Genomic DNA, 22,226 nt, shown 5'->3' on the forward strand with positions numbered 1-22,226 from the left:
GGCAAGGATATGGAGAAAGGGGAACCCTCCTTCACTGCTGGTGGGAATGTAAATTAGTTCAACCATTGTGGAGAGCAGTATGGAGGTTCCTCAAAAAACTAAAAATAGAAATACCATTTGATCCAGGAATTCCACTCCTAGGAATTTACCCTAAGAATGCAGGTATCCAGTTTGAAAGAGACGTATACACCCCTATGTTTATTGCAGCACTATTTACAATAGCCAAGAAATGGAAGCAACCTAAGTGTCCATCAATAGATGAATGGATAAAGAAGATGAGGTACATATACACAATGGAATATTATTTAGCCTAAGAAGAAAACAAATCCTACCATTTGCATCAACATGGATGAAGCTAGAGGGTATTATGCTCAGTGAAATAAGCCAGGCAGAGAAAGACAAGTACCAAATGATTTCACTCATCTGTGGAGTATAAGAACAAAGGAAAACTGAAGGAGCAAAACAGCAGCAGAATCACAGAACCCAAGAATGGACTAATAGTTACCAAAGGGAAAGGGACTGGGGAGGATGGGTGGGAAGGAAGGGATAAGGGGGAAAAAGGGGCATTACTATTAGCACACATAATGTAGGGTGGGGGGCATGGGGAAGGCAGTACAACACAGAGAAGACAAGTAGTGATTCCACAGCATCTTACTACACTGATGGACAGTGACTGTAATGGGGTATGTGATGGGGACTTGATAATGGGGGGAGTCTAGTAACCATAATGTTACTCATGTAATTGTACATTAATGATACCAAAAAAAAATGTAAGGGGTATGCATGAGTTTGGTTCTTCAAGAAGCAGGTATCAAGATGGGACTAGATATATGTAACTCCAGGGAGAAAATCCCAGGGCAAAATAACCTTTGAAACCAAAATCAGTCAAAGGGAGAAATAAAGTGGGTGAAACCTGTTTATTCCTTACAAGTAGTCGTTCACTTCTGCTCACCCATGTCTCTCATGACCCGGCTGCAGAAAAAAGGGACAGGGACCCCACCCAACCTCTCCAGTCCAGATATACTCTTGCTCCCCCTTGTAATTACCTACTGATATGGAAATGTATACTTGTCTCCACTCCTTGGAAACACCTATTGATATGGAGATTCATTAAGTCCAGGCAAGGAAATCTGGGACTGTTGCGATTTTATCCACAACATGTTAAGAGATTTATTTGAGGAAATGCCTGTGAAGGATACAGGGGGAGAGAGCAATAATAGGCAAAGAAGGCCTTCAAACAACATTTTAAGTCTGAGAAAGGAGAAAGGGAAGGAAGTACTGGGTAAAAAGAGTGTCAGGTGACAGTGAGTTTAGAGAAGGTCCCGGCCAGGACTTTAAAGAATCCTAAGCAAAGATTGCTTTGCAGGCTTGGGCCTTGTCATGCTCAGTCATTGAGTAGGATCATCCTGGGAGAGGTGTGGCCTCAGTGTGAACACCATGGTAGATCCAAAAGGTGGCAGCTGGAGGCTGTGAGTCAGCTGTGTTCCTCACAACTGGTTCTTTTGAATGAGGTCTAAGTGGTGTATCTCCATGCCACTTCTTATGCCACATAGATTTACTTTTACAAACACATTTGGCCAACAACCTCTTCTTGAAGTCAGTAGACCCCTTTTCTTGAGGAAAAACTTGAAAGGGGAGAGTTAGAGGTGAACTATTGATTGCATCACTTCAGTTGGTCTTGGGAATGTAAACAAAGATAACTTCTCTCATTTCCACTATCAGTTCTAGATTTCTGAACTCACCTTCAGCTGTTGTGATCCAGACCTGTAGAACAGGTATTCCGTAAGCCTCTAGAGATGGTAGTTCTGATCAAGGCCCTGCAGTCAGGAAAAGCAAACCCACACCTGAAATAGGTATCTACCCTATGAAGATGAAGTGTTGGCCCTTCCAGGATGGAAGGAGTACTATGAATTTGCCACCACGTGTTCATTTAACTTCTTTGAGGACTAATGCCATATTCGTGACTCAGCATAGGTCTCTGTTCCTGGAGGTTGGACATTCAAGGCAGTAGCTGGATTAGCCTTGGTAAGTGGAAGTTCCTGTTATTGGGTTCATGCATAGCCTACCTACTGTCATAACAATTTCATTTGTGTTTCTGTCATGCCGATTCTTGGGAGTCTGATGAGGAAGAATAGGTAACATCAATTGATGAAGTCATTTTGCCAACCTGGTGCCTTTTTAGTAGTGGTTGCTTTCTGGTGGGCATGTGTGATATAAAAAATCTTCATACTTTGTGCTCACTGCCACATGTCCATCCACACGCTGTACCCAAGACCTCCTTATTTCTGATCTCTCTGTCCATTTCCTTTAGGACCTGGACTGGCCAGTCATCCTTTTGGCCACTGCATAGGAATATGAATATATTCTCACCTCATTCTGCTTCTATTTGCATAAGTCAATGACCAAAAGCAACATTTAAAATTTTTCCAGAAGGGAAGATTTTTCTTCTGTATTGCTTTTCAAGGCTGTTTATGAATGTGGCTTTAATGCAGCCACCATCCATTCACAGGATATACCCAATACCAAGTCAACCTGTTCATAAATCAAGCTTGAGCTTTTTCCTTTTCCTTCAGCTTTTTTAAGTGACCCCCATAAAATCATAGATTTGAGCTTGGGGAGGGGTCTTGGTGCAACCCATGGTAGGTGATACAGGGACCTGGGCTGGTTGTTCATATTTATTCATGCCTTTATTCCTACTCAAACTTGGTCTTGGATATACCATTTGCACCTTATGATAGACTGCTGCAGGGCCTTTCTGATTGTATATCTTGGTTGGTCCAACATAACCCAGCTCAAAATGAGCAATTTCAGTCACATGATCATGCTTCATGATCAAGTATTCCATAAACACCAGGAATCAATAGCAGATCAGGAGCTGTTTCTCAAAAGGCATATAATTCTCTGTTGCTGATGGCATGACCTTACTCCAGAATTCTGCATTATGATTTTCTCACTGGGGCTTACCATAAACCAAGCATAAGCAAACTTCTTTTTGTAATGGGCCAGATAGTAAAAGTTTTAGCCTTTTTTGGCCATATGTTTTTTGTTACAGTTACTCAACTCTGCTTGTGTAGTATAAAAACATTTTATAGACAATATGCAAATGAATGAACATGTCTTTATTTGTATAAAACAATTTTTACTGACAAAAGTGGCATGCCATGGGTCAGAGTTTTCTGATCCCTGCCACAAACAACACAGTGAATCTCTTACCAAAACTGACACCCTCAGCACCAAAGAGTGTGCTGGCTCATATGACACAGCAGTTGGTCAGTTTGTACTATAGCCTGAATATACTTACATAGTCCTTTCCTCCTCTGGACCCCATTCACAGCTGGCATCCTTCCTTGTCATCTGGTTTATGGGCCAGATGAGTATTCCTTGGTGTGGAATATGTTGCTTCCAGAACTTAGAGATGCCTACTAGGTGCTGGCTTTGTTCTTTATGGTAGGAAATGCATGATGCAGTTATTTGTCTTTTACTATTTTGATCATTGGGCCCCTAACATCTTTCATTATGTGTCAGGCCCCTGATTCTTTGTAGGGTTTATCTCTCACCCTCTGAAGCACATATCTTAATAAGACCACCAACTCACTAGCCACCTCTTGTTTCTCTTGCTTAATCAGCATGATGTCATCCATATACTGGATCAATGTAATGTTCTGTGGAATGTTCCCTATCTTTTTGGATTATGTTATGATAGAAAATAGGAGAATTAATAGAGCCCTGGGGCAAAACTATAAGTAAATATTTTAAATATTTTTGTCCATTCCACATGAATGTGAACTGTTTCTTTTGTTTTTTTGTCACTGAAATAGAAAAGAATTCATTTGCCAAATTAATGGCACATACATGTACCTGAGCCTTTATTAATCTGCTCTAGCCATGTTACCATGTCCAGTGCAGAACCTGAAATGGGGGCTACCGCTTGATTGAGGCTGGCAGTTTACAAAAATTTTTCAGGATCCATCTGATACTGCAGGTGCCAGACTGGCAAACTAAATGGAGATAGGATAAAAACCATCACCCCTTTAGATTTTTAGAGGGAGTGCTAATCTTGGCCATCTCTTTGGTTTTGATTTTTTAAAAGACTTACTATCTTGGCTAGGGTGGAGGGGAATTCTGAAGGTTTATGCTTAGCCTTTTTTATTATTATAGCTCTTACCTCATAGGACAAGGACCCAATGTGGGGATTAGTCCAAATGCCAAATTTGTCATTCCTTATTATAAACTTGGGGGCTGGGGACAGATCCTGAGTGGGTCTGTGGACCCAGTGGACTGGCTGTAAGCTTGACTTTAGCTAGGACCCCATTTATTACCTGGCCCCTATTTATTAATAATGATGATTTGTTTCTCTAGATGTCAGTGTCAACTCAGACCTTGTGTTCAATAATCCTCTTTCCCCAGTTATCGTTATCTGAGTAAATTACTGTAGGTTCTTTTAGGAACCATTACAGTATATACCTGCCAGTGCTGCAGGGTCCTTAATCCTGGGGACTTAGTCATCCTTTTAGTCAGTGAGTTTTGAGCAAGGGTATGTCTGTTTATCTGGGTGACCACCCTTACCTTCTGATCCTTTGTTCTTGCCTTTTTCTTTTTGTATATGGTAAGCAGCATTCTCACTGACTGTTTTTTTGCCCTTGGTGGACACCATGTTCTATTAATCACCTTTACAGCTACCTGTGGGTAATGGACTCGGCTGCTCCTCTAATCCTGTTGTTAGGGTGACTGCAACCTCCTGAGTTCTAGCAGTTAAGTGCTTGCATGTGATTTCTAGTACTTTAGAGCTCCATCAACCCCATAGATCTAATGAACCCTGTTCTAGATCATACTCCTACCATCACCCTTGACCTTTTGAGCATAGCCACCACTGAACTTTCTAGGAATTTTGCTACCCCTTTCATTGGTAAATTCCTAATGTCTTGGTGAATGATGTGTTCTTTGGGCTTTCCCATGAAATGTATCTCTCATAGGTGTCCTGCCTTTTTAATACAACCATTCTAACATGCTCATCTCCCTCTCACCTTTTAAGTTTTTCCTTTATCTTCCAAGAAACACAGGCATTTCTACTTTGCTCAATTTGGGCTTTAGATTTCTCTAAGCTTCTAAGAGCCTCCCTACCAGTGAGTTTGTCTTATCCTGAGGTCCTTGCCTAAACATTAAATCTCATATCCTGGGAAAGTGTACCCTAGTCAATGAATTCTTGGCATATCCAGTCTTATGTTCTAGCTCCCTTGATGAAGTACCCTGAAAATCCAGTCCTAGGAGTACTCCCTTGGCACCTGCTGATACATACACCTAGGTCTTGTGGCTCTTTTGGGGTATAATCTCTTTTCACCTTTTTCCAGTCTAGCAGGTAACCAGTTGGGTTCTTCCAGGATTTAACTATAATTATAGGCCTGCAGCCTGGAGAGGCAGTAAGGTAGCTCCTGAGAGAGGCACTTACTATGCTGAGGAGGAGAGTCTTCTGCAGTGTCCTCCCAGGCATGAGGACTGCTACCTCTTACTATGGAGGAATGGGCTTTCTTTGTAAGCTCTGAGGTTTCAGGGGGGCCTGCAGAGCTAAAATCCTTGGGAGTATCCACTGAGATGTCCCATCCCATTCTCTAGGTTCCAGGTTTTCCCAGTCAAGGCCCTCACCTTAGCAGAACAGACCTGCCTTGGCTGAGTGTCTCTGGATCTTTGACTCTAACTACTAAGTGTTCAGTCTGCTTCTTAAATGTGTTCATTCTTCCCTGCAGGAGATAAGGGCCTCTTTGTAAGCTACAAGAGTCATTTTAGGCCCTTACACACAGCCTTTAGTTATTTGTTAACTACTCTCAGTTTCTTGTTATTCTGTAGAGTGGCAACACAACTTTACAATAACCAGTGAACCTCACTGCCCTTGTAGGGACTGTTTCCCTTGTGTTTTTCAGATGTCCACTGGTAAAAGCTTCAGTGGTTTGATTACCATCTTGTGTGTGGGACTGTCTGTGCCTCTCATGCCATTCAGAATGGGTCCTCCTTGCCCGCTGGGTGGTAAGTGAGCCAGTCCCCAAACTCCATTTTAACTCCTGCCTCTTGGACCAGTTTAGTACTGTCTATGTAAGTTTGAGCTATTCAAGACACATACACTAAGACGGGATTTAGACATGTAGGAGATTTAATAGGAGACATGCCTGTGAGGGATAAAATGGTGGGACCAAAAGTAGGCAGGGAGTACCTTCAGATCACAATGCCAGTCTAACTTCAGTGAAGGAGAGAGGCAAGAAAGGATTAGGTAGGAAGTTTCAGATTGTAGTACAGTTCCGAAAATGTTGCAGATCCTGAGCAAAGATCACTTGCTGGAGGACCTCTGCAGTAGGTTGGAATAGGACAGCTTTAATCAGCCCACCATACTCAGTTTGGCTAGGGAAGCCCAGGGATGAGCAACATTTGTAGGTACTTTAAATGGATTTTGTTTGATTTTATCGTATAGCCATACATTTTAGTAATTTGTTTCTAACCCAGAAGGAATTGAGACAAAGCAAAATAAAATAAGTTCTTTCATAGGAAATTTTCAACTCTTGAAATATTAATTGATTTATTTTTAGAGGTTTCATTTGAAAGAAGGAAATGATGATGATTCTCACTGCAAGGAGGAGGTATTTTAGAATTGTTCAGGTGTTGTGACTCTTTTGTCCAGATATTAGGGCTCTTTTGTGTCATTGAGTTTTATTGTTTTTTCAAGTCATCAAGCACATCCTGCTTTGTGATTTTGGTCCATGCATCAGGGATTTTACCTTTATTTATAAATTTTTTCTGATATTTTTCTTCTAGCTTTGATCTGAAGTGACAGACAAACCATTTCCAGTATGGCTGGGTGGATGAATCTGGGGTGATGCTCCATGTGGCATACTCCCCTCCTGCCTGTCGATAGTTCTTATATGGGATTTTACAGTTATCTCTCAAAACCAATACACAATCACTTGCTACCAGATTAGTACAGTAATCAATGACAAAGTTGTCTGTTTTGTATAAATACCCTCCACTGACAGCCTGAGGACGGTGGAAGGGAACACTGTGGTCTCCTTCGTGTTTATGGATTGTGTTGGTACAAATTGCTTTACAACAGGGACACTGTTTCCAGCAGCCACAGAGATGTTCAGAGAGCATTTTCTCTATTTCAGGAACCATTTCATTGACAGACATACTCAAACAGTTCTGTTCTACTCTCTTCATTGCAGGATCCAAAGCTTCACTCATGGCTTCTTTGAGAAACTCAATATCTTTTATCTCCTGGTGTTCAATGCTTATCAAATCTTTCCGTGGAAAGATCAAGTTAGCCCCCAGGTGATCACAGAACAAATCCAACCATCCAGACACAGTGCTGCTCTTATCTTTAGCTATTGCTGTGGATTCATGAATAGCTGAAAGGATGGCATTCTTGATGTCATCTAAACTTATTTTTAAAAAAGTCTTTATTTTTTCACTTCCTTTGTCTGAACAGTATCTTTTAATATGTTTTTCAATGTAATTCCTAAAAAATGATTCTGAATTATGAAGGTACTGCCAGTAATTATCAAAACTTTCTTTTTCTGCCAGAGAGATAAGAATGTGCTTCTCCAGGTTAGCCCTGTTTCCATTGAATGCAGGGCAGGTAGCTCGCATGTCCCCAGCAATTTTAGGGGCCATTTTTTTCCATATGGTGGTAGAGACAGCAGGAGTGAGTTTGTGCCACAGAAAATCAACAAATGTTTTAATTGAGGTTGCTCCTTGACAAGAGATCTTAAAACTCATGAAGAAATCATCTTTTTTGCTTTCCAGGTAGTTTACAGGATCATTTGCTTTCTTGAATGCCTTGTGCATCTCCTTAAAATTCTCTGATGCTTTTTGGAACAAACACAATGATAAGTCAATTTCATATTTACTTGTAAATGTGTACCTTTCCTCATTGGGTGCAGATTTCGCCTCCTCATCTATTATTTTCAGGATTTCATGGAAATTACTTGGATTATAGTCACACTGTTGCATCCAAATGTTGTTAATAGTTTCATTAACTCTTGAAACAATGCGGCCAGTAGTCATATCTATGGATGCTTTGTCATGGTCCGTTAATTGCCTTGTAATTATGTAATATTTCATGTTCATTTTGACATGTTTGTCGTATTTGATTTGAAACTTTTCTCCAGATTTTTTCTTCAATATGTTCACCATGTTTGTCTCCTTTTTGAAATATTCCAAAAGGATGTTTTCAGAATCCACATCAATGTCAGGCTCTGTGACTGGAGGGAGAGTTGAAGATACAGCATAGACCCATTTTTCCCAAAGTTGATTGAATTTCTCATATAGTTCTTCCTCACTCAATTTTGTGCCCTTTACAGTTAAAGCCAACGTTCGGCTTTTTTCCAGTAGTTCCTTTTCATAACCTGACTTTTTGTTATCCAGTTTTTCTTGACTTTTTTTAAAACTAATGAGTTCATTGGCTTTTCTTTGGCTATCTAAAACAAGTACTTCTTTAAGGATTATTAGCTTATTTTCAAAATTTGCTCTCCATTGAACTAGTATTTCGCTATCTGGATCTTCATTAAAATATCTTTCAAGTTCTTGCTTGATAGCTTCATATTTTTCTGTAACTGGAGCCTCAAGTGTGCTTTTTCTGAATGTTTGGATTTTTCCATTCTGGATCTGGTTGATCAACTGGTTCTGCAAGCCCAGCACATGACTCCTCAGCTCCCAGGTCCAGTAGTTATACATGGTTTCCAATTTGCTCATGGCCATAACCTCTCGAGTATTCCTGAAACTGAAAATGAAGTTCTCATTAACCAGGGCTCTCCACAAATCTTGAACTCGGAATTTTACTTCTGATATCTTCATGATGCCTCCTCTAGATTCCTTTCTGGCAGTCAGAAGAATTCTACTTTTCAGTTCCTGGACATTGTGGCTGTAGCGAGGGTTGGGGGGTGCCATTGGGGGATTGCCATCCCAGAGGTGAGCAAAGTAGTAGATGTGAGTATTGACATCAAACTTAATGACATCACTAAAGCGGGTTACATCTGAGCACTGCTCTTGTTTAGCTGCTATGGCTGCCATTTCATCTAGTCTCTGCTCTAGTCGCCTTCGTCCTTCCATAGTTTGGTCTTTAGCTGTAACTTCCCCCACATTCTGATGGACAAAGAGGCAACTTGGAGAGATTTTTACTTGTTTCATCCTCAAAAAGGCTTGGACAACTATCTGTAGAATATCTTGCATTTCTGATGGGTTTTCCCCAAAAATATTGATTAGAGTCAAGTTTCCAAGTCCAATGACAAAGGTTGCCAGCTCATTGTCATGATTCTGGGATTTGTTGCTCAGTTCTGGGGCCCGAAGTCCTTCTGTGTCCACAACAAGCACAAAGTCAAAGCCGAGTTCCTCTGTGAAAGTCTCCTCCACCTTCAGGAGCTGCATGTAGGCCCCCCGGGTACACCTCCCAGCACTGACAGTGAACTGCAGCCCAAAAAGGGCATTCAGCAGGGTGGACTTCCCTGAGCTCTGTAGGCCAAGGATAGAGAGAACAAACAGCCGTTTGTCTCCAAGTTTCTCAGAGACCTTGTCAAAAATAGCTGCCACCCACCTGAGAGGCACATATGAAGCATCCCCATCCATCAGCTCAATGGGAACACCAGATATCATTAGATCTGCAGCAATCTGGGGAAGGGAGAGAAAGAGGTTATCTTTTGTGGAGGAAGCTTCTTCCAGAGCTTCATAGATCTGTCCAACTTCTCTGAGAAGTTGCTCAATTCCCAAGGTACAATCACTAATCTCTGTGGAAATAGCTTCTATCTCATTTTGCCATCTTTTAAGGTAATTGCTCTTTTGTGCCTTTTGCTTTTCTGTTTGTATCAGTGACCACAAAGACTTTTTCTTTTCATTCAGTTTTTCCAAGTGTCTTGCAGTCAGGTTATCCAAAAACATACTCAGCCATTGTAAGAAGTAGAGTTTGGTGTGAGTTTCTGAATGTTTTTGGATAATTTCAAGGACAGATTGCATTAATTCATTGAAAGGAAAGGCTCTGGCCAATTGTTGATGCCGTATTTTTTGTTTATCTGTTTCAATACTGCTCTTGTGTTGTTCAATGCTCCGATTTCCCTTTTCTCTCAGATGATAGAGTTCTTTGTCCTTTTTACACCAAAGGCGCCACAGTTGTCCCTGAAGTGGTAGTAATTTTTCTTTCATCTGAGATATCTTCATTTCTCCCAGTAGGGTCATTAGAATTTCTGCCTTTTCTTTGGCTTCCTTGCAATCTCTGTGGTCTTCATCAATAAGGAATCCTTGCTTACGAGCAATCTGGGCACAATCCTCTAAACTGAGAGCAGTGTCAGAGAGCTTTAGCAAATGTCTGATTGTAGTTGTGAGCTCCTCTGTTAATTCTGCCTGATTTCTGTTCCTGATCCCAATTTTTACTTTTTGACCAGAATTATTGGCCATGGTGTTTTCTTTGTCATCAAGCAAACAGATCAAAGGTTTTGATGACTGACACAGGTCATGGACCATTTTTCGGTTTTCTTTATTGTCATCAGAAGTTGATATGAGGACCACAATGAGAGAAGAGACCTCCTGCAGGAAGTTGAGTTGCTTCTTATATTCCTGTGCATTTCCATGAAGATTGGTGAAGGTCAAGCAGTTGCCAAATCTGTCCTCATCTTCTCCTCCAGGACAGAACCAGCAGATTTCCACCACGCCCCCCATCAAGAGATAGTCTTGGCTGCTCCCTCTGCAATGTCTGTGAAAAAAGATATCATGTTTACGTTTACTGAGAAGACAGTTCATGATCTGAGATTTGGAAGCAGAGAAGCCATTTCCAACTCTAATAAAGGACACAATGGGGGTAGAGACACGACACATCTGCTGATCCTTATAATTGTTCTTCTCCTTTTTTGTTAATTTCCTTGCTTGCTGCCAGCTTCTCCTGATTTGCCTGAGAGACCAGAGAGAGAATTCGATTTGAGATTTGCAGGGATTAGGTACAAGAAGGGGGAGGGCAAACTGACAAATGGAAAGTTTGGTCAAAATATATTGTCTGGCAAAATCATCTGCACAGTGAAGAATTGCCATCTGAATATCCATAGGGTGAATTAGGGATCTGGCAGTAGTGGCTGAAGGATTAGTGGGACTAACTCTGTCTTCAAAAATGTCTTCATATGGATCAAAAGTCTCATTTTTCTGACTTGAGGCACTTAGATAAACTTGATTCTCTGTGTTTCCATCATCTTTGAGGATCAGGTATCTCAGCCCATAATCTAGCATCAGTAGCTTTTGCAGGAAGTAGAAGGGAAGCTCCTGTTCAGAGTTGGGCTGGGTGTTATACACAGAAATCTTGCAGATCAGATGGAAGTTGGCTCTGCTCATTTTTTTTGGGTAGTAATGTTCTAGGCCTAGACGCTGGAGTAATTCCAGGAAGGCTTCATTTTCTATGACTTCCCATTTGTTATTTTCATTATCATGTGGGTTGTGGCTCTGTTTCTTTTCATGGAAGATACTTTGCAAATGTTTTCTCACCTCATCCATTTGCAATGAAGAGATGGTGACTTCATAATTTCCACCAATGAGCAATCTCAAGTCTTCTTCTAGGTTTTCCCAGTCATGATCTGCTCCAAGTTTGGTGAGTACATATACAACTTCTTTGGACAAAGACTGTCCCATGTGCTGTTTTATGAATGCCAAGCGTTGTGTTTTCTCCTCTGGAGAAACAGCTGTGACTCCAGCAGTCACTGTCAGACCTGTGAGCACCAGGAACGCCTGAGCCCTGCAGCTGCAAATATTTTTGAGTTCCTGGTACTTATCTTGGGCAGTTTGCATTTCATCCAGAAGAAAGTCTAACTCATCACATCCCAGGATATACTGAAAAGTATTGTTTGTCACATGATATCCTGCACCAGCTGCAATAGAAAGTATCAAGAGCTGTGTGTCTGGCTGCTCTGTTTCTTGAAGGTAATTCAAGAAGCAGCCAAGAGACAAGCTGACCTTATAAGTGGCCTTTCTTTGAGCTTCCTCCACTGTTTCTGGGGACTCAGATCTGGCCTTCACTTCCATGAGGTCATTCTGGGTTTCTTTTAAGATTTTAATTAATTCAGAAAATTGGGAGATATTGACATGCTCTTGCTCTGACTCTGACTGAAAGATCCACTGCATGATGGAATGAGCCTGAGGAAAATTTGTCACTTTGTAGACATGAGGATCCAAAAGGCTACACAACTGAGATTTAATAAATTTAGTTTTATAAATGGAAGACTTTTTGCAAAAGTTGACAGTGTTTACCAAAAAATTCTGCAGATCCCAATTTGTAAGGCATATGTTAATCCAAGTGTCATAACTCTTTACTTTTTGACTCAGCATTTGCATGAAACTTAACAGTTTTTTAAGCTGCTCTTCAGGATCAGATACCTCCCAGGATTTCACATCCTCTAGGAAAACCTGAGCCTCCCTCCCAGCACTCAGTAATTCTTCCCCATTCTTGATCTGGGCAGGGAGGCCAGTCAGAGCAGTGTAGTTGTCTTTCAGGAAGTTAGCTATCTGAAAAGGATGCTTAAAATCAGTTTTGTGGCTGGAAAGGATGATGTCCCAAATGGGAACCAGCTGAAACCCCTGGTCAATGACACACCAGGTTTGATTACTGGCAACTAGGCCAGCTTTCCACTGGAAGAGGCCATTAGCTTCTGGTGGGCCACCTGTCTGGGCCACAGATAATTGGACTTTGGTGTGGAGATTTGAGAAGGTTGTGCTCTGAGAGACTGGTTTTGAATGAGAGTCAGACACATCCAAACCTGCAGCAACTTTCATTCCAAATCCACTGTAACAGCCTCTTATATAAATACTGAGGGCCTCTGCTGACTGTTGTTTCACTTCTGCCAGCTGCTCACTTTGGAAGCCCTCTGAAATGGCTTTCCACCAATAGATTCCTCCCAGGTGCAGAGGGCCCTGGTTAGCATGGGAACCAAACCTGTGGAAGAAAGCTTCCGTCCTGTTCCTTAGCAAGGGGAGTCTGTCTGGGCCTGCTGGCTGGCCCAGCAGGTCTTCAATGCCTTTCAATTCTTGGAGAGCACCCTTGGAAAACTGGAGCTGATCAATGGGAAAATGGCAGGAGGCCAAAGGAATGTAGCTGAACTTGGTTGAGCAGAAATAAGAGTGCTCAGAATGTGATTGTTGGGTTTCCTTGGATTTTGAATGTTTGCTGTGATCCATACCAGCTTCTAAGCTAAATCCGCAACCTCCACCCTTTGCTGAAGCAGTTGCACTGAAGCCCAGCTTCTCTATGGTCTGGATGAACATGGATTCTGCTTGAGAAGATGTAAACTCCTTTGTTTCCATCCGTGTGCCCTGCTCAGGGCCAGAGACTGAGAACTCCTTGGGGACACCAAGCAACTCCTCTCTCTTCTCCATAAGGTCCTTTTGGTAACTGGTTTTGTAAATTCCCTGCAGGGCTAGCCCTCCAGATGCCCATCTTACCAGATCACTATCTGAGAGGTTTTGTCTGTGAGACAGTGTCCTATCCATGAGATTCAGTTGTGTCTGCATGTTTTCCATGACTTCTTTTAGGCACCTTTCGGGAGGTGGCCAGTACTCTTTGGGGATTTCCATTGCCTGCCTTAGCTGTGCTTCTTTTTCTCTTACTGTTTCTTCCTGTCGATGTCTCCCTTCTGACAACAAGTCTCTTAGCTCCTGTAATGCCTGCTGAGCATGCTTTTTCTTTTTCTTTATTATTTCTACCTGAGACTCCTGTAACTCTGAAAGGCTATTTGAATGTGATAGGTTAAGGAGCTTCCCCAGGGCTCTCTTCTCCCAGGGATATCGTGCCTGGGATTTCAGCTTCTGAAGGTCTTTTTCTTCTAGGTGTTGTAAGGCCTGGGCACAGGTCACACCCAGGTGTTCCTGCAACTTGGGCAGCCAGTACTCAACTGCCAGCCCTGCTTCTCTCAGCATCTCTTGGAGATCTTGCATCCTTTCGTCTCTGTGCAGGGGCTCATCAGGGGTGGGCTCTGCTGCGGCCATGGCTGTGGGAAGAAGAGACACTCAGCCTGTGTCATGACCTTAAGAAGTGTCAGCCACGTGCCCAAAAGGGTGAGTATACTTAAAATGCAAGGCTTTAAGGGTTTCTCATTCCCTCCTTTCATTGTTCCAACAAATATATTTGGTTAACACTTTATAAATTTCTTTTTTTGTGTGTATCTTTGTGAGTTTTCTCGACACGGATTGCCTTTTTAGTTGCTAGGGTGAGTTGCAACTTAATAGCCTGTCTTTGGTATTTCCAATTACACAGAATTGGTTGCATGTAACACATTAAACTGAGGGTTGAAGTTTGAAAATATGCATGAATTTGATAGCTTAATGTATACTTATTTTAATTAATTTATTAATTTTTTAAATTTTGGTATCATTAATCTACAATTACATGAAGATGATTATGTTTACTAGGCTCCCCCCTTCACCAAATCTCCCCCACATACCCCTTCACAGTCACTGTCCATCAGCATAGTAAGATGCTGTAAAATCACTACTTGTCTTCTCTGTGTTGCACAGCCCTCCCCATGCCCCACCCTCCCACACTATACATGCTAATCGTAATGCCCCCTTTCTTTTTTCCTGCCCTTATCCCTCCCTTCCCACCCATCCTCCCCAGTCCCTTTCCCTTTGGTAACTGTTAGTCCATTCTTGGGTTCTGTGCTTCTGCTGCTGTTTTGTTCTTTCAGTTTTTCTTTGTTCTTATACTCCACATATGAGTGAAATCATTTGGTACTTGTGTTTCTCCACCTGGCTTATTTCACTGAGCATAATACCCTCTAGCTCCATCCATGTTGTTGCAAATGGTAGGATCTGTTTTTTTGTTATAGCTGAGTAATATTCCATTGTGTATATGTACCACATCTTCTTTATCCATTCATCGACTGATGGACATTTAGGTTGCTTCCATTTCTTGGCTATTGTAAATAGTGCTGCGATAAACATAGGGGTGCATCTGTCTTTTTCAAACTGGAGTGCTGCATTCTTGGGGTAAATTCCTAGAAGTGGAATTCCTGGGTCAAATGGTATTTCTATTTTGAGCATTTTGAGGAACCTCCATACTGCTTTCCACTATGGTTGAACTAATTTGCATTCTCACCAGCAGTGTAGGAGGGTTCCCCTTTCTCCACAACCTCGCCCACATTTGTTGTTGTTTGTCTTTAGGATGGTAGCCATTGTTACTGGTGTGAGATGATATCTCATTGTGGTTTTAATTTGCATTTCTCTAATGACAAGCGACGTCGAGCATCTTTTCATGTGTCTGTTGGCCATCTGAATTTCTTCTTTAGAGAACTGTCTATTCAGCTCCTCTGCCCATTTTTTAATTGGATTATTTGCTTGTTTGTTGAGGTGTGTGAGCTCTTTATATATTTTGGATGTCAACCCTTTATCGGATCTGTCATTTATGAATATATTCTCCCATACTGTAGGATACCTTTTTGTTCTATTGATGGTGTCCTTTCCTGTACAGAAGCTTTTCAGCTTGATATAGTCCCATTTGTTCATTTTTGCTTTTGTTTCCCTTGCCCAGGGAGATATGTTCAAGAAGAGGTCACTCATGTTTATGTCTAAGAGATTTTAGCCTATGTTTTTTTCTAAGAGTTTTATGGTTTCATGACTTACATTCAAGTCTTTGATCCATTTCGAATTTACTTTTGTGTATGGGGTTAGACAGTGATCCAGTTTCATTCTCTTACACGTAGCTGTCCAGTTTTGCCAGCATCATCTGTTGAAGAGACTGTCATTTCCCCATTGTATGTCCATGGCCCCTTTATCGAATATTAGTTGACCATATATGTTTGGGTTAATGTTTGGAGTCTCTGTTCTGTTCTATTGGTCGGTGGCTCTGTTCTTGTGCCAGTACCAAATTGTCTTGATTACTGTGGCTTTGTAGTAGAGCTTGAGGTTGGGGAGTGAGATCCCCCCCCACTTTATTCTTCCTTCTCAGGATTGCTTTAGCTATTCAGGGTCTTTGGTGTTTCCATATGAATTTTTGAACTATTTGTTCCAGTTCATTGAAGAATGCTGTTGGTAGTTTGATAGGGATTGCATCGAATCTGTATATTGCTTTGGGCAGGATGGCCATTTTGACGACATTAATTCTTCCTAGCCAGGAGCATGGAATGAGTTTCCATTTGTTAGTGACCTCTTTAATTTCTCTTAAGAGTGTCTTATAGTTTTCAGGATATAGGTCTTTCACTTCCTTGGTTAGGTTTATTCCTAGGTATTTTATTCTTTTTGATGCAATTGTGAATGGAATTGTCTTCCTGATTTCTCTTTCTATTAGTTTATTGTTAGTGTATAGGAAAGCCACAGATTTCTGTGTGTTAATTTTGTATCCTGCAACTTTGCTGAATTCCAATATTAGCTCTAGTAGTTTCGGAATGGAGTCTTTAAGGTTTTTTATGTACAATATCATGTCATCTACAAGTAGTGACAGTTTAACTTCTTCTTTACCAATCTGGATTCCTTGTGTTTCTTTGTTTTGTCTAATTGCCATGGCTAGGACCTCCAGTACTATGTTGAATAACAGTGGGGAGAGTGGGCATCCCAGTCTTGTTCCTGATCTCAGAGGAAAAGCTTTCAGCCTCTAGCTGTTCAGTATGATGTTGGCTGTGGGTTTATCATATATGGCTTTTATTATGTGGAGGTACTTGCCCTCTATGCCCATTTTATTGGGAGTTTTTATCATGAATGGATGTTGAATTTTGTCAAATGCTTTTTCAGCATCTATGGAGATGGTCATGTGGTTTTTGTCCTTCTTTTTGTTGATGTGGTGGATGATGTTGATGCATTTTCGAATGTTGTACCATCCTTGCATCCCTGGGATGAATCCCACTTGGTCATGGTGTATGATCCTTTTGATGTATTTTTGAATTCGGTTTGCTAATATTTTGTTGAGTATTTTTGCATCTACATTCATCTGGGGTATTGTTCTGTAGTTTTCTTTTTTGGTGGGGTCTTTGCCTGGTTTTGGTATTAGGGTGATGTTGGCTTCATAGAATGAGTTTGGGAGTATTCCCTCCTCTTCTATTTTCTGGAAAACTTTAAGGAGAATGGGTATTATGTCTTCTCTGTATGTCTGATAAAATTCTGAGGTAAATCCATCTGGACCAGGGGTTTTGTTCTTGGATAGTTTTTTGATTACCGCTTCAATTTTGTTGCTGGTAATTGGTCTGTTTAGATTTTCTGTTTCTTTCTGGGTCAGTCTTGGAAGGTTGTATTTTTCTAGGAGTTGTCCATTTCTACTAGGTTTCCCAGCTTGTTAGCATATAGGTTTTCATAGTACTCTCTAATTATTCTTTGTATTTCTGTGGGGTCCGTCGTGATTTTTCCTTTCTCGTTTCTGATTCTGTTGATGTGTGCTGACTCTCTTTTCCTCTTAATATGTCTGGCTAGAGGCTTATCTATATCGTTTATTTTCTCGAAGAACCAGCTCTTGGTTTCATTTATTTTTGCTATTGTTTTATTCTTCTCAATTTTATTTATTTCTTCTCTGATCTTTATTATGTTCCTCCTTCTGCTGACCTTAGGCCTCATTTGTTCTTCTTTTTCCAATTTCGATAATTGTGACATTAGACCATTCAGTTGGGATTGTTCTTCCTTCTTTAAATATGCCTGGATTGCTATATACTTTCCACTTAAGACTGCTTTTGCTGTATCCCATAGTAGTTGGGGCTTTGTGTTGTTGTTGTCATTTGTTTCCATATATTGCCGGATCTCCATTTTGATTTGGTCATTGATCCATTGATTATTTAAGAGCATGTTGTTAAGCCTCCATGTGTTTGTGAGCCTTTTTGCTTTCTTTGTACAATTTATTTCTAGTTTTATGCCTTTGTGGTCTGAAAAGTTGGTTGGTAGGATTTCAATCTTTTGGAATTTACTGAGGCTCTTTTTGTGGTCTAGTATGTGGTCTATTCTGAAGAATGTTCAATGTGCACTTGAGAAGAATGTGTATCCTGTTGCTTTTGGATGTAGAGTTCTATAGATGTCTATTAGGTCCATCTGTTCTAGTGTGTTGTTCAGTGCCTCTGTGTCCTTACTTATTTCCTGTCTGGTGCATCTGTCCTTTGGAGAGAGTGGTGTGTTAAAGTCTCCCAAAATGAATGCATTGCATTGTATTTCCTCCTTTAATTCTGTTAGTATTTGTTTTACATATATTGGTGCTCCTGTATTGGGTGCATATATGTTTATAATGGTTATATCCTCTTGTTGGACTGAGCCCTTTATCATTATGTAATGTCCTTCTTTATCTCTTGTTACTTTCTTTGTTTTGAAGTCTATTTTGTGTGATACTAGTATTGCAACACCTGCTTTTTTCTCCCTGTTGTTTGCATGAAATATCTTTTTCTATCCCTTGACTTTTAATCTGTGTATATCTTTGGGTTTGAGGTGAGTCTCTTGTAAGCAGCATATAGATGGGTCTTGATTTTTTATCCATTGTTTTACTCTGTGTCTTTTGATTGGTGCATTCAGTCCATTTACATTTAGGGTGATTATTGGAAGATATGTACTTATTGCCATTGCAGGCTTTAGATTTGTGGTTACCAAAGATTCAAGGTTAGCTTCTTTACTACCTTACTGTCTAATGTAACTCGCTTATTGAGCTTTTATAAACACAGTCTGATGATTGTTTCTCTCCCTTCTTATGCCTAGTTCTCCATTCTTCATATGTTGTGTGTTTTGTTCTGTGTTCTTTTTAGGAGTGCTCCCATCTAGAGCAGTCCCTCTAAAATACTCTGTAGAGGTGGTTTGTGGGAGGCAAATTCCCTCAACTTTTGCTTGTCTGGGAATTGTTTCATCCCTCCTTCATATTTAAATGATAATCGTGCTGGATACAGTATCTGTGGTTCAAGGCCCTTCTGTTTCATTGCATTAAATATATCATGCTGTTCTCTTCTGGCCTGTAAGGTTTCTGTTGAGTAGTCTGATGATAGCTTGATGGGTTTTCCTTTATAGGTGACCTTTTTTCTCTCTGTGGCTGCCTTTAATACTCTGTCCTTGTTCTTGATCTTTGCCAGTTTAATTATTATGTGTCTTGGTGTTGCCCTCTTTAGGTCCCTTCTGTTAGGAATTCTGTGTGCCTCTGTAGTCTGAGCCACTATTTCCTCCCCCAGTTTGGGGAAGTTCTCAGCAATTATTTCTTCAAAGACACTTTCTATCCCTTTTCCTCTCTCTTCTTCTTCTGGGACCCCTATAATGCGGATATTGTTCCTTTTGGATTTGTCACACAGTTCTCTTAATACTGTTTCATTCCTGGAGTTCCTTTTATCTCTCTCTGTGTCAGCTTCTATGCGTTCCTGTCCCCTGGTTTCTCGTCCATCAATGGCCTCTTGAATCTTATCCATTCTGCTTATAAATACTTCCAGAGATTGTTTCACTCCTGTAATCTCCCTCTGGACATCATCACTTAGCTCTTGTATATTTCTCCATCAGCATGTTTATGATTTTTTTTTAAATTCTTTTTCAGAAAGACTGGTTAGGTCTATCTTCTTCTCAGGGGTTGTGATTTTGGTCTGTATCAAATTCTTTTCTGCCTTTTCATGGCGATAGAGATAGTTTGCAGAGTTGGCACAAGTGATGCTGGGAGAATGTCCCTTCTTGTTGGTTTGTGGCCTTTCTCTCCTGGGAGAACAGCAATCTCTAGCGGCTTGTGCTGGGCAGCTGCGTGCAGATGGGGCTTCTGCTTCTTGCCTGGCCGCTATGGAGTGTAGCTCTGCAGTTGCTGTGGGTGTGGCCTGGCTTGGGCTGCTGCTCTGATATGGCGGAGCCGCATCAGAGGGGAAATGGCTGGGAGGCTGTTTATCTCTGTGAGCGGCCTCCGAGTTGCACTGCTGCCCAAGGTGTTAGGGTGTCCAGAGTTCCCCATGATCCCCAGCTGCTGGGCTAAGTGTCCCAGAATGCTTCTGTCCAGCTGTGGGGTCCTTGTCCCTTTAAGACTTTCAAAAAGCACTTGCTTTTCTTTGTCCCAGGGGTGCCGGTTGCGGGGACCCGCTCACAGGTCTTACTGTCCTGTTTCCCTAGTTTTCTGCATCCATGCACGCACTGTGTCTGCGCTCTGGTGTGGATGGCTAGGGCTGGGTATTTAGCAGTCCTGGGTTCCCTCTCCCTCCCCACTCCAACTCCTCTCCTCCCGCCAGGAGCTGGGGTGAGGAGTGCTTGGGTCCCACCAGGCTGTGGCTTGTATCTTACCCCCTTCCCGAGGTGCTGGGTTCTTGCAGGTGTGGATGTAGTCTGGCTGTTGTCCTGTGTCTTCTGGTCTCTCTTTTAGGAAGAGTTGTATTTGTTGTATTTTCAAAAATATATGTGGTTTTGGGAGGAAATTTCCACTGCTCTACTCACATCGCCATCTTGGCTGGGACCTGGGACTTCTGATAGGAGCCCTCAGAAGGCTAAGGAGTCTTACCAAGACAGTATCCTTGTTCTCTGCCTGCAGGGCCCAGTGGAAGCAGAGTTCTGAGTGTCCTTTTCTATATTCTAAATTTATCATGAAAAAATATTTGTATAAACTAGTGCTTTGGGTGTAGCAACTCTAGCAAAGATTCACTGTAAGTACACTTGCTTTCTATTGATCCCTTTTTTTTCTCCCAGACAGTGCAGGCAAAGGTCCTATAAGCCTGTTGTTCAAGCCAGCCTCACAGACTGGTAAGTTCACGGTTCTCACCAGACTCGTATCTATTTAGACAAACTTTGCTGTGGGTCCCATAAAAAAAACTGGATGAGGTTTCCCTTCATCTTGTGCTATGTCTTAAAAGCCTGGCTTTCTGGCCAGTGAGAATATTCTCTATGGTCTTCACTGTTAGTAGATGCATTTATAGGTATGTATCTGGTGACCAGCCAGAGAGATCATGAATCTGAGAACAGAGTGACAAGAAGTATTCCCTTTGTCTCACTGTGCCAGCTCTCAGGGAAATCTGTTGTAAGAGGTCCTAGTCTGTAAGGGACCTCTGTTGTTGCAACATTCATTGTCTGGTTAGTGTCAGACAAGTCCCATTCCAGTAGCCCCTGCCCACTGTCGCAGATTAGGGGGTCTTGGTGACTAGAGGCATCTCATGTTCTTGTGGGAAATTGGAGACACCATTTTTGCTATAACATTCTTACTGCCTATGACAGTAAGAATGCCTATGACAAAGAAGGTCTTTGCTTTCTTAGGCTAACTCTGGGAGTGAACTTTCTCTTGGAGGTCTGCATCTTTTCCACTTTCTTTTGGGATGCCTCTTGTGTCTGTGGTTAAGCCATAAAAAGGCTAATTGGTTTAAGTCACTATTGAGATGACTATAAGGTCTTCTTTATCAGCGGCCAGACAGTGGATTCTTTGAATTGGAAAAACTTCTATATTTGAAAAACCAAATTTTACAGAATTTTCATCCAAAACAATTATCCTATTGGTACCTATGTAAAGACCAAATTAAAATAGAACACAAAAGAGTATAATGACTATTCTTAGGGATTCCCTTAGCAAAATGAAAGAACAGAAATTAGAACAAAAATTAATGTCCATATCCAATATAAATTCTCCTTTTTAAATCTGGCTCTTTCTCCTCAGCAAATTCCCTTAGCTTCCAAAACTACTCCACCATCTCCAGAAAGATCTTCTGAATACCCACCTCACTATTTTAAGTTTTTTTTTCCTACAAGATTTACAGAGAGCATTTCAATGTGACCACCACCCAGTTTGCACAGGTTACTCATATAAATGCTGAAAGACAGCAAATGAATTTAGCAGAAGCCCCAGAATAGGTGGTAGGGCTTGGCTCACTTTGGTATCCCTTACAACCCCTACTTTCAAGGGCTGCCAGCTTTGGGCCTTCTTATGCAATGTCCTTCATGGATGTATACTGGACCACCACTGCAAAGAATTCATGTCCCATGGACAGCAGCAGATCTTTTAAATTATAAACCCCCCCTTTACGTCCATTTTCAGAAAATCCTATAGAGGATTTAGTGACAATTCACAACCCCACTCATGGGGAACTTGATTAACTGCTAAGGGGTGTTCTTTCCACCCACGATTATTTTGTAGTTAACAGATAATCCAGAGCACTCCTGAGAACCCCCTACTCCCTAATCCAGAGCACTCCTGCTCCCCTCCCTACTAGGGGAAATAGATGACCAGAATTTCTCCCAGCCCTCCTACAAATATTCAGGAAATGGATCAGCTGGAGGCCAATGTTCAGGGGCTTTTCTCCCTAAGGTGAATTGATCCAAGGTTAAATTGTACACTAAAAAAT

At 41.4% G+C, this 22,226-nt stretch overlaps 1 protein-coding gene across 6 annotated transcripts in view; it reads right to left on the reverse strand.

Moving 5' to 3' along the window:
• LOC118914656 (interferon-induced very large GTPase 1-like) overlaps positions 1–22,226 on the reverse strand; it is a 75,862-nt gene that overhangs the window by 44,645 nt on the left and 8,991 nt on the right. For 3 of the 6 annotated variants that reach the window (XR_008999230.1, XR_005025709.2, XR_005025708.2), the window contains one exon: positions 1,743–1,817. The exons of 1 other annotated variant lie outside the window; for it this stretch is intronic. Coding sequence is in view for 2 of the 5 variants with exons in the window: in XM_036889765.2 (XP_036745660.2) it covers positions 6,694–13,988 (7,295 nt within the window). In the remaining 3 variants the exon portion in view is untranslated. Of the gene's footprint in view, positions 1–1,742; positions 1,818–6,543; positions 13,989–22,226 lie in introns of those variants that run through there. 2 more of the 6 variants (XM_036889765.2, XM_036889755.2) reach the window with 1 other exon arrangement.

The sequence above is a fragment of the Manis pentadactyla genome, chromosome 9 (genome assembly GCF_030020395.1).
Source record: "Manis pentadactyla isolate mManPen7 chromosome 9, mManPen7.hap1, whole genome shotgun sequence".
Taxonomy (NCBI): Eukaryota; Metazoa; Chordata; class Mammalia; order Pholidota; family Manidae; genus Manis; species Manis pentadactyla.